The sequence below is a fragment of the Lynx canadensis genome, chromosome X (genome assembly GCF_007474595.2).
Source record: "Lynx canadensis isolate LIC74 chromosome X, mLynCan4.pri.v2, whole genome shotgun sequence".
Taxonomy (NCBI): Eukaryota; Metazoa; Chordata; class Mammalia; order Carnivora; family Felidae; genus Lynx; species Lynx canadensis.
In genome coordinates this window covers 31184564-31196720 of record NC_044321.2, presented here as the reverse complement: position 1 = coordinate 31196720, position 12157 = coordinate 31184564, and the positions used below count along the sequence as shown (strand labels likewise).

Here is a 12157-nt window from a genome sequence, read left to right as displayed (position 1 = left end):
AAAGAATGAAATATGACCCTTTGTAGCAATGTGGATGGAACTGGAGAGTGTGATGCTAAGTGAAATAAGGCATACAGAAAAAGTACCATATGTGTTCACTGTTATGTGGATCCTGAGAAACTTAACAGGAACCCTTGGGGAGGGGAAGGAAAAAAAAAAAAAAAAAGATGTTAGAGTGGGAGAGAGCCAAAGCATAAGAGACTCTTAAAAACTGAGAACAACCTGAGGGCTGATGAGGGGTGGGAGGGCGGGGAGGGTGGGGGATGGGTATTGAGGAGGGCACCTTTTGGGATGAGCACTGGGTGTTGTATGGAAACCAATTTGACAATAAATTTCATATATATAAAAAAAAGACTACACACTTCCATCTAAGTACCAATTTTGGTGCGTTTCACAAGTTTGTTTATTGCTTAACCTCTGGAATTTAACGTAAGAGATGCAGTTAACTCAACAAAGATGTAGGCCTAACTCTTTTTCTAAAGAAAGCAACAGAAGTGACAAGAGGTGTTTCAAGTTTAGTCTTTAATACTCAAATACTGTTTATATCAGTGAATGTTGTTTTCATGTTTTGATACATAGTATTTTAATTATTATTTGCAGAATTCAATAGGGCATCTTCTTGAGTCTCTATAGAAGTTTTTTTCAATAGTTCCAAATATGTGGCAGATCCTGTTCATATTTTTTTAATGGTTTTAAAATTATAATTATTACCAGAAAACAGTCTATATGATGCCAACTCTTCAAAATGTGTTAAATTTGAACTACAGAATACACTATCAGTTTTTGTAAATATCTCCTGTATGAATGAGAAAAATGTATATTCTACAATTGCAGGGTACAGGATTTTATAATGCTATTCTTAATACTACTTTTAGTATTTTTCATAATATTAGTATTAAATGAAGGAGGCTTTTAATAAAATATCCTTTTCAAATTTTCTTTATCTATACAAGGGTTTTTGTCTTCTGGACTCATCAATAATTGAGATATGTGTTGAAACATTCTACAATGATGAAGGACTGGTCAATTTCCCCCTATTATTTTAATTTGGGGTTTTCATATTTTAAGAGTACTTTGGTTGTGCATACAATTTTAGACTTCTGACAGTTTTCAGGTGAGCTGCATATTTTATAATTATTTAATGGCTTATTTTTAGAGAGAGACAGAGTGCTCATGCATGGGAGAGGGGCAGAAGGACAGAGAGAGACAGAATCCCAAATAGGCTCCATGCTCAGCCCAGAGCCTGATGCAGACAGAGCTCAGTCCCATGATCCTGGGTTCATGACCTGAGCCAAAATTAAGAGTCAGTGGCTAAACTGACTGAACCACCCACTCTTTTTTATGTTAAAAAGTTTTTTTTATATTACAAATGTTTCACCTCTTTTTTCTCTAAATGTTTGACAGAGAGGGGGAGAGAGAGAGAGAGAGAGAGAGGGAGGGAGAGAGAGAGAGAGTGATCATGCATAAGTGTACCAGGGGCAGAGAGAGAGAGGGAGAGAGAGAATTGCAAGCAGGCTCTGTGCTGTCAGTGCAGAGCCCAACATGGGGCTCAATGTCACAGACTGTGAGATCATGACCTGAGCCAGAAATCAAGAGTCAGAACTTAACCAACTGAGCCACCCAGGTGCCTCTGCTTTACCTCTTAAATAAGGTCATCATATGTAAAATCAATACTGCTATCCAGCTTTCTTTTGGTTATGCTACCATACATTTTCCCATGATCTTCGTTTGATAGTTCTCAACTAGGAGTAGTTTTGCATCCCTGGGGACATGTAGCAATGTTTGGAGACAATTCTTTTCTGTCATAACTAGGGAGAGGATGCTATTGGTTAGATACCAGGAAGGCTGTTAACATCCTACTACACATAGAATAGCCTCCAACAAAAAAAAAGAAACATCCTCCCCAAAATGTCACAGGTTCTGATGTTGAGAAACCCTGCTTTACTTCAGTCTTTCTTGTCCTTATGTTTTACATATACTTCTTTTAATAGGCAGTTGGACTTTTTTTTATTATTTACTCTAACATTCTCTGTATTTTAACTAGTCAGAATAACTTACTTTAATTGCATTAGTCAACTGCATAAAGTTTTTGACATCATTTTTGTTTTAGTTTTCTCTTGCTTTTGTTGGCTTCTATGCTGTCTGTGTAGTTATATACAATCGTAGGTTTAGTGAATGCCCTTAAGATTTTACCTGACATACTTTGTTTTATAATTTCTACAAGTTACATTTGGTTCATTTTCAAGGCTATATGGTATCATTCCATGTTACTTTCTAATTTTTGTAATGCCACCCTTTAAAAATAAATTATTTATATTCTGTGTCTGATAATTCCAATATCTGAATTACTTAAGAGTCTAAATTTCAAAATAGTTGTTTGTTCTGACTCTATGGTATCTTCCCTTCTTGAGAGTTCTGTAATACTTACTCCAGCACTGATGTCCGGTTGATAGCAACGGTGGCAACTGAAATATGAGCCCAAACTGAGGATGGCTTCATTTAGAGCAGAGGTTCACAAAGTGTGGTCCATGGATCAGCAGTATCAGTATCATTTGGAAATTTATTAGAAATAAAAATTATTACATGCCATTCCAGGCTTCCCTAATCATAAATTCTGGGGATGGAAGGCAATAATCTCTGTTTTAAAATTCTTTCAGGTGATGCTGATATACACCACAGTTTAAGAACCACTGATCTAGAGAAGATTTACTTGCTTCTGCTGACAGGTAGAAGGATTTACTCACATAAACTCTTTTAGCCTCTTTCAGTGTCCCTGGATTAATCAAGGAATTTGAGATTGTTTTCCCACTTTGAGGAAGTTGTCTCAAGTTTGGCTTTGTTTTTAATTTTTTTTAATGTTTATTTATTTTTGGGAGAGAGACAGAAACAGAGTGGGCATGGGGAAGAGGCAGAGAGAGAGGGAAACACAGAATCTGAAGCAGGGTCCAGGCTTCAAGCTGCCAGCACAGAGCCCAATGCGGGGCTCAAACTCAAACTGTGAGATCATGACCTGAGCCAAAGTCAGATGCTCAACAAAGTTGTATCAAGTTTTAAGAAAAAGCCTGCATTTGGCAGATTACTACAGCTCACCACTCTTACTCTGGTTTCAGCTTATATGTATTGGTTTGGTCTGTTTTGATTTGAGCCCTTTGGAGACCTCTTATAGTCCTCATAAGCCAGTAATGAATGAATGAATGAATGAATGAACACACACACACACAATCTACTTGCTCTGTAGTGTGAGGACATGTAATGTATCTAGAGCAATATAGTATTGGGGTTTGGGCTATTGATAATTTTTTTAAAAAATGAGAACAGACTACATTGTGCTATACTATGTACATGTGAGAGGCAGAATTCTGAGATGGCCCCGAAGAGTCCTCTTCCCTAGTGTACATACACAAACCCTGCATTATTCCCACCCCTTGGGTAACAGAATCTGTAAGTATATCACACTGGTGATTAATTTGTGTTATACAGCAATGGTAAAGGGACTTTCCATATGTAACTGACACCCCTAGCCAAATGAATGCAAATAAAGCTAAAAGATTATCATGTGTCGATCATATTTAATTAGGTGAGATCTTAAAAGGTTTGGAGGTCAGAGACTGAGAAGTCAGAGAGATGCTCTAAAGTACCATGATGGGAGGAGGAACCACATGGCTAGGATGTGAGGGTGGTCTCTAAGAGCTAAGAGAGGTCCCAACAGCCAGCAAGAAATTATCTTAGTCCTACAACTGAAAGGATTAATTCTGGAGAATGAGCCTCAGATGAGACTGCTGCCATAGCCCACACCTGGATTTCCACCTACTGAGACCTTCAGCAGTAAATACACCTTAACTAACCCAGAGGACTCTTGACCCAAAGAAACTTAAAAGATAACAAATTCATGTTTTAAGGCACTAAGTTTGTGGTATTTTGTTACATAGCCATAGAAAACGTGCTTCACATACCATGAAGAGAGACATATGAAAAATTTTTACAAGAAAATCAAATGACTAATTGTGAGGTAATGAAGTGGGCTTCTTAAAATTTTTAATTTAACTAAACTGTTAAATATTTTAACGGTTCGTTCCAACAACAGAAACAAGTCAGACATTGCTCATGACTCATACAACACAGACACAAACAAATAAGCATATAAACAAACTGTGGTAAATTCACATTAAGCATTTACCTGAAATAGTTTTGAGGTAAAATGTTGACATTCATCTTAGTTGTTACGTCCAGAGGAACAGGAGTGAAAAATATGAACGGAGGGTCAAACGATAACTTGGGTGATTTTACCTCTCCAACCAAACATAACATTCGATAGCAAATTGGATTATCATTTAGATGAATGGGAATATCGGCTGTGTATTTTGTAGGATGACCTAATGAAAAATAATTTTTTTAAAGGATATTAGAATTGTTTACATACACAAAAAACTTTTACACAGTTTAAACCTTACTAAATATATAAATGTACTATGAAGGTACAGCTCCATGGAGAATAGATTACTCAAAAATTGGAATTATCCTGCCAAGGAACTATAAACATGTAATGAGGGGCGCCTAGGTGGCTCAGTCGATTGAGCGTCCGACACTGGCTCAGGTCATGATCTCATGGTTTGTGAGTTTGAGCCCCGTGTCACACTCTGTACTGGCAGCTCGAAACCTGGAGCCTGCTTTGGATTCTGTGTCTCCCTCTCTTTTGCCCCTCCCCCACTCACAGTCTGTATCTCTCTCCGTCTCTCACTCTCTCCCTCTCAATAAAGAAATAAAACATTAAAAAATATTTTAAAGTGCACTATGTCTAGAAATAGAGCAGGCCTTGTTAAAGCAGATATTATTATTGGAAAATACATAAACCTAGAGCAAACAGTGCAGTAAGACTTATTTTTTTGGATTGGTTTCTATTCCTTAACAGGAGCTGCCTATCCCCTTAGTATATGCAGTACGAAGATGAGGTCAGACAGTTGCCATAAGGATCTCAGGGGACTCGTATTGAGAAATGGGTGTGCTGAGAAGAGACGAATGTTGTTCCTCCCAGATTTTTAAGTTTATGGAAAGGTACCAGGGTTGACTGGCCAATTTCACCTCATAGGAAAAGAAAGGCAATTCCCATGTACCAACTCATCATGAGGAAAGGCAGTTTGTGTTGGAGAAAAGGGCTCAGCATCTGGGGCTGCAGGCTAGTCCCACACAACGGTCCCATCCCAGCAAGCTGCCAGTGCCCTTTTAGACCCAGATGCCCCAACACAGTGTCTTGTAGAGAAAAAGATGTGATTTGGTGAGTATGAACTCAAGGTAATATCTTAGAATGAGAAAACAGGATCAGGGCCATCAAGAGTATCACAAAAGCAGACGATGAATGCTCTGGGCGATGCATGTTCAAAAGTGACATTGTGAACTATACACAAAAGCAATAGAATCACTGAACTGATCAGACTCACTAGATCTCTCTGTACCGGGTGCCTTTACTTGGTCAAATAAGTCTTTTCTTGTTCATATAGTCTGGGATCCTTGGAAAATGAGAGGTGACTGGAAACGGAAGTGAATTAGTGACTTCTTACTGACAGATGAGCACAGGAAAGACTATGTGAAAACAGGACAAACTATATACATACCTTCAGTTGAGAAAATAAATTATAATAGAATTTATATATCTAAAACACTGTAAATCTATAGAGAAATGATGGTTTCACTTCATGAATCTGATATTGTTAGAATTATTTTGGGGAGAAAGAAAATCAAGTCCATTACTTCCAAAATTAGGCAAGGTTTTAAGGCTTATGGAACTGTGAATGCCAAATGGGGTGTTTGGAGATTATTTCTGGGTTTCACACCTGTTAAATGTTTTGGGGTCATGGAGAATGGGGGTTCCCTGTATAACCTAAGACTACTAGGGATTCAATAACATTTTTCTAAGCTCAGCTGGGCCTTCTCGTTCATCTCAGATTTAAGTTATATAAATGTGTTATAGGCATGTTTAATTTTTTCTTAAGAGTGAGGTTGAAATCCTAAGAAGGCAATGCATAGATTTGACTGCTGAGGCTTAGCCCCATATTGAAGGAAAAGTGAAATGGAAATGTATCTTATTTCCTTCTAGATTGTCTATTCCATTTTATCTGGATAAAAATGTTAGACATAAAAGAGAAGCTCTATACAGAAATATAGATGGTGGCTTTAGCTGGACTGGCTCTCCTGCTACTTCCTTCAGAACCAGATATAGAAACTGAGAGGAAATATGCAGAAATACATAATGAAATACAATTACTTTTACAGAATAAACTTCAGAATGGGAAGAACATGTAATGTTTTCTATCATATTTTCAGAGTTCTAAACAGAGATAATAAAAGATGAAACATTTTTGAAACCTACTAATCACAGTACCCTATGTACTGTTTCTCGCACACAAAGCTAGAGTAATTATAAAATGCCATGCTGAAAAAATTAAAAAAAATAAAATGCCATGCTAATAGATGCATCAGGACACTGAATTAAGGCAACATAGTGCTAATAGAATATTACTGAGAGAACACACAGCTGAATGAATTCTAAAAAGCTTAAAAGTTAGAACACATCCTTATCCTGCCTTTTCTGTTGATAACAGAGGTAGTTGCTGGTATTTTATTTAGATTGCCACATTTGTTTAGATGTGTAAAGCAGTCATGTCCCAAGGGTTCTGCCGCAAGTGATTTACTGAGTGCATGCTCTCAGGAGGAGCTTGTAGGCAAAGGGGGAAGCGAAATAGAGGAGGGCCTGAAGCTATGAAAAGTTGTAGGTTTATAATGCAGATTCAAATCGATCCCATAGGCAGCTATGGGATGTGAATTCACCGGAAAGGTTGTCCCACCTGCGGGAAAGTTAGCTGGGCCACCTAAGGTAGTGGTAGTGGTGACAATTAACCTCATAGGCATCTCTGCACATAGTATCTTCCTTCAGCCAATGGCAGCCTTCTAGAGGAGGGGACACACACAACCTATTAGGAGCCAATATCCACAACTGAGAGATGGGTGGGAAAACCCAGTAATGGGAATCTGGAAGTGCTCAAACAGCATCTATCAGAGACTGCATCTTAATGTTGCTTCAGAAGAAAGAATAATTAAGAAGAATAACAAGTAAGTTACTATAACACCCTTTTAAACAGAAATGGCATTTGGTGTGCTTATTTCATTGTGGCATATAAACTATAAAGGTACTGAAGCAGATGCTTTAAATTAAAGACAAATACCAGTATAGACTTCCTCAAAAAATAGGGGGGAGGGGAGGGAAATCTTCGTAGTTGCCTTTTCAAGCATCTTCCGTCTGTTCTTTTGCTTCAGTTTGCATAAAGAAGCTAGTAGTCAATACTTTCACTTCCTAAAGCTCATTACCAGAAAAATTCTATATTTTTATGCAGCAGGGATTCTCATGTGGAGAATTTTCTAACTTATGTGCTCAATGGGTTGCGAAACATTGAGGCTATTTAAATGAGAACTGAGAACAATCTTATCTAAGGAAAGTGAGGGTCTAACCACACAAATTAGATTCAAGAACAATGGTTTGGATTCAGAAGGGACTGGAGATTTGCTTAGAGATCAGTATGGGTCACCTACTCTACCATAGCCCCAGCCTCCATCCCTGTGCCAGTCCAAGAAAGAGATGAGAGGGAGCGAAAAGTAAAAAACACCCACTTAAACTCTTGAAAGCCTTGAGAATATAAGGCAGCCCTGCTTGGTGGCCAGCATAACAAGTCTAGCCAAAGTGGAGATAAAGTATATCTACCCCACTTAAGGTGATATTGATGGCAAAGGATGCAACTATAAGGCAAAAAAACAAATGGGACATAAAGGCCCTGACCATGGCTTGAGATAACAGGCTTACACCACAGTCAGATTACAAGATAAGAAAATGACATAAGAAAAGCATAATCAATTACCAATGCCTGCTAGAAGAAAATGGCAGTTGCTAAGGATAGCTCAAAGAATAAGGCCAAGATCTCACCGGGTATAACTGAAAAAATCCTAAGTCAATAATGAATGATCCATATACACACACAAAAAGGCTGTCAACAGAAACTGTCCCTAAGAATATTCAAGCATTGGACAGACATACATATGTGTATATATATAAGCATATATGTAAATTGTGGAGTTGAAAAATATAATGACTGAAATGAAAAATTCACTATAGGGCACCTGGGTGGCTCAGTTGGTTGAGCATTTGACTTTGGCTCAGGTCACTATCTCACAGTTTGTGAGTTTGAGCCCCAGCATGGGCTCACTGCTGTCAGTGCAGAGCCTGGAGCCTACTTCGGATTCTGTGTCTCCCTCTTCCTCTCTGCCCCTCCCTCACTCATGCTGCCTCTCTCTGTCTCTCAAAAATACAGAAAACAAACAGCAAAGGCAAATGTAAATCTTTCTTTGTCTTACTTCATCACTAATTAATCAGTAAGTGTAAAATGACTCAACACACCCATGAGAAGGCTGAGATATGCAAAATAAATTTTTAAAAATTATCCAAATCCATGCCATCTATAAGAGACACTCTTTGGATTCAGAAACACAATTCAACTGAAAGTAACAGGATGGAGAAATTCTATATATGCAAATAGTAACTTAAAGACAGCTGCAGTGGCTATGCTAATATCAGACAAAATAACTATTAAGATAAAAATCAATACTGGAGACAAAGAAGGACATTATATAATGATAACAGGACAATCCACAAAGAAGATAAAACAATTATAAACATAAATACACCTAACAGAGCCACAAAGTACACAAGGAAAAAAAACAGTAAAACTGAAACAAGAAATAATAGATATTTCAGTAATAACCCTTTGAGAATTTAATATTCTACTCTCAATTGGGGATAAGACAAATAGGTAGAAGATCACTAAAGAAATAAAATATTTTGGTCTATAAACAAAATAGATCTAAAAGACATCTATGGAACATTCTACCCAACAAGAACAGAATATATACACTTCTCAAGTACACGTGAGGGAGCATGGCTGGCTTAGTTGGTAGAGCATGTGACTCTTGATGTCAGGGTTTTAAGTTTGAGCCCCATGTTGGGTATAGAGATTACTTAAAATTAAAAAAATCTTAAAAAAAAAAAAAAAGAAATCAAGTGCATGTTGAACATTCTTGAAGGTAAATCATATTTTAGGGTATAAGGTAAGCCTTTACATTGACTGAATCCAGGGGCACTTGTGTGGCTCAGACAGTTAAGTGTATGACTCTTGATTTTGGATGAGGTCATGATCTCACGGTTCATGAGTTTGAGCCCCGTGTTGGGCTCTGCACTAACAGTGCAGAGTCTGCTTCGGATTCTCTCTCTCCCTTTCTCTCTGCCCCTTCCCCACTAGTGTTCTCTGGGTCTTACCCTCTCCCAAAATAAATAAACTTAAAAAAATAAAAAAAAAATTATAGCATTAAAAAATAATCAAAAAAGGGGTGCCTGGGTGGCTCAGTCAGTTGAGCTTCCGACTTCAGCTCAGGTCATTATCTCACGGTCTGTGAGTCTGAGCCCCACGTTGGGCTCTGTGCTGACAGCTCAGAGCCTGGAGCCTGCTTCAGATTCTGTGTCTCCCTCTCTCTTTGACCCTCCCCCATTCATGTTCTGTCTCTCTCTGTCTCAAAAATAAATATTAAAAAAAATTAAAAAAATAATCAAAATAAAATGACTGCATCCATAAACAGTATGTTTTGTGACAACAATGGAATAAAATTAGAAATCAATAACAAAGTGAAATTTTGGAAATTCTCAAATATGTGAAAATTCTACAACACATTCCCAAATAACTAAGTGTCAAAGAAGAAATAGCAAAGGAAATTTTACAAAGTAATTTGGGATGAATTAAAATAAAAACAAAACATACCAAAACTTATGGGATGTACCAGAAGCAGGGCTCAGAGTAAAATTTAGAGCCATAAATTGCTTATCTTAAAAAAGAAGATATAAGTACTTAACTTTGCAACATAAGAAACAAGGTAAAAAAGAGCAAATTACAACCAAACCAAAAAGAGAGGAAATAATAAATATTAGAACAGAAATTAGTTGAATAGAGTATAGGAAAATATTAAGAAAATCAATAAAATCAAAAGTTGGTCTTTGAAAAGCATATCAAATTTGAAAAACCTTTGGCAAGAATGACCAAGAAAAAAAGAAGATTCAAATTACAAAAGTCCCAAATAAGACAGGGAAAATCACGATTCACTTTACAGAAACTCAATAAAAAAAAATATAAAGGAACGCAATGTAAAGTTGTATATAAACAAATTAGATAATGTAGATAAAAGGGACAAATTCCTAGAAACACAAAAAGTACTTAAACTGACACAATAAGAAATATAAAATGTGAATTGACTTATTGAAAGGGATTATAACAGGGAGAAACAGCATGTCTGACTCCACACTGATTCTATTTTCCTTGCTGCTGTGACCTATAGCTTAGAAACTTCTGCTGAGCCCTGCATGTAGCCATGTTACAGCTAAGATTTGCAAAAACTGCTTTTTACCCAAATCTATCTCGCCTAAGGAGATGAGGAAGTACATACAGAAATGACTATGCTATGCCTAAGATTTATAGGAATGACATGACCAGATAGATTCCTGTATGCAAAGATCAACTGTCCAAGGACATACATTATCTCCTCAGATGTCTACAGAAGTCAGTTACCTTTTGACTCCAACCCTTCCCACTTCCTCCTTTTGCTAACATAAAAGAAACTCCAATTTCATGCTGAGGGAGATGGTTCTTCGGGACAATAGTCTGCCGTCTCTTTGGTTTGCTGGCTTTCCAAACAAAGTGCTTTCCTTTCCCTAATGTCTTGCCTCTCTACTTACTGGCCTATTGTGCAGTGAGGAGAATGAACTTGGACTCAGTTACAGAACTAAAGTAGCAATCAAAAAACTTCTCACATAGAACAGGCAAAATCCAAATGGATTCACTGGTGAAATCTACTAAACATTTCATGAAGAATTAATACATATCTATATAAAATATCTTTACATAGATTTATATGTATGTGTGTGTGTATGTATGTATGTGTGTGCGTATGTGTGTGTATGTATGTGTATGTGTGTATAAATGTGTGTGTATGTGTGTATGTGTGTATGTGTGTGTGTGTGTGTGTGTATACACACACAATTCAATGGGGAAACAATATTCTTTTCAATAAATGGTGCTGGGACAAGCAGATAGGCCCATGCAAAAGAATGAGGATGGAGCCCTACCTTACAGCATATTAAAAAGTAACTCAAGATAAGCCACTGACCTAAATGTAAGAGATAAAATTATATGACTGTAAGAGAGAACATAAGAATAAATCACCATGACCTCGGGTTATGTGATGTTTTCATAGATAAGACACTGAAAAGCTAAACTAAAAAAAGAGAAATTGGATAAAATACGCTTCATCAAAACTAAAAGCTATTTTGCGTTAGCTGTCATCATCAGACAGTGAAAAGAGAAATCTCAGAATGAAATAAAATGCTTTATACTTATAAAATAATTTTATCCAGAATACATAAAGAACAATGTAAACTCAAAAAGACAACCAAATTTTAAAATCAACAAAGGATTTGAACAGACATTTCTCCAAAGATGATATACAAACTGACAATAAGTACATGTAAAGATACACAACATCAGTAGTCATCCGGAAAATGCAAATAATAACTACAATGACATATTATTTCACAGTCACTAGGATAACTATAATAAAAAAGATCATAAAAGAGTTAGCAAGGATGTGGAGAAAATAGAACCCCCATTCATTGCTGGTAAGATTTTAAACTGTTACAGTTGCTTTGTAAAACAGTTTGGCAGTTTCTTAAAATGTTAAACATCAAATTATCCTAAGACCCAACAATTCCACTCTAAGATATATAACCAAATAAATGAAAACATGTGTCCTCACAGAATGCTACAGGAATGTTCCTAGCTGTTTTATTCACAGGAGTCAAAAAAGTACAAATGATCCAAATATCCACCAGATGAATGTCTATGAACAAACATGTGATATATCCATACAATTATTGGTAACAGAAGGGAATTAAGTACTAATTGATGCTATAATCTGGACTAACCTTGAAATTATTATGCAATGTGAAAGAAGCCAATCACAAGAGGACACATTACAGGAGTCTACTTATATGAAATATCCACAGTAAACATATTCC

The 12157-nt window shown here is 36.7% G+C and overlaps 1 protein-coding gene across 1 annotated transcript in view; it reads right to left on the bottom strand.

The window, feature by feature from the left end:
* CFAP47 (cilia and flagella associated protein 47) overlaps positions 1 to 12157 on the bottom strand; it is a 550869-nt gene that overhangs the window by 405286 nt on the left and 133426 nt on the right. Inside the window, exon 25 of the mRNA XM_030305764.1 lies at positions 4178 to 4373. Within this exon, the coding sequence (XP_030161624.1) occupies positions 4178 to 4373 (196 nt within the window). The remainder of the gene's footprint in view (positions 1 to 4177; positions 4374 to 12157) is intronic.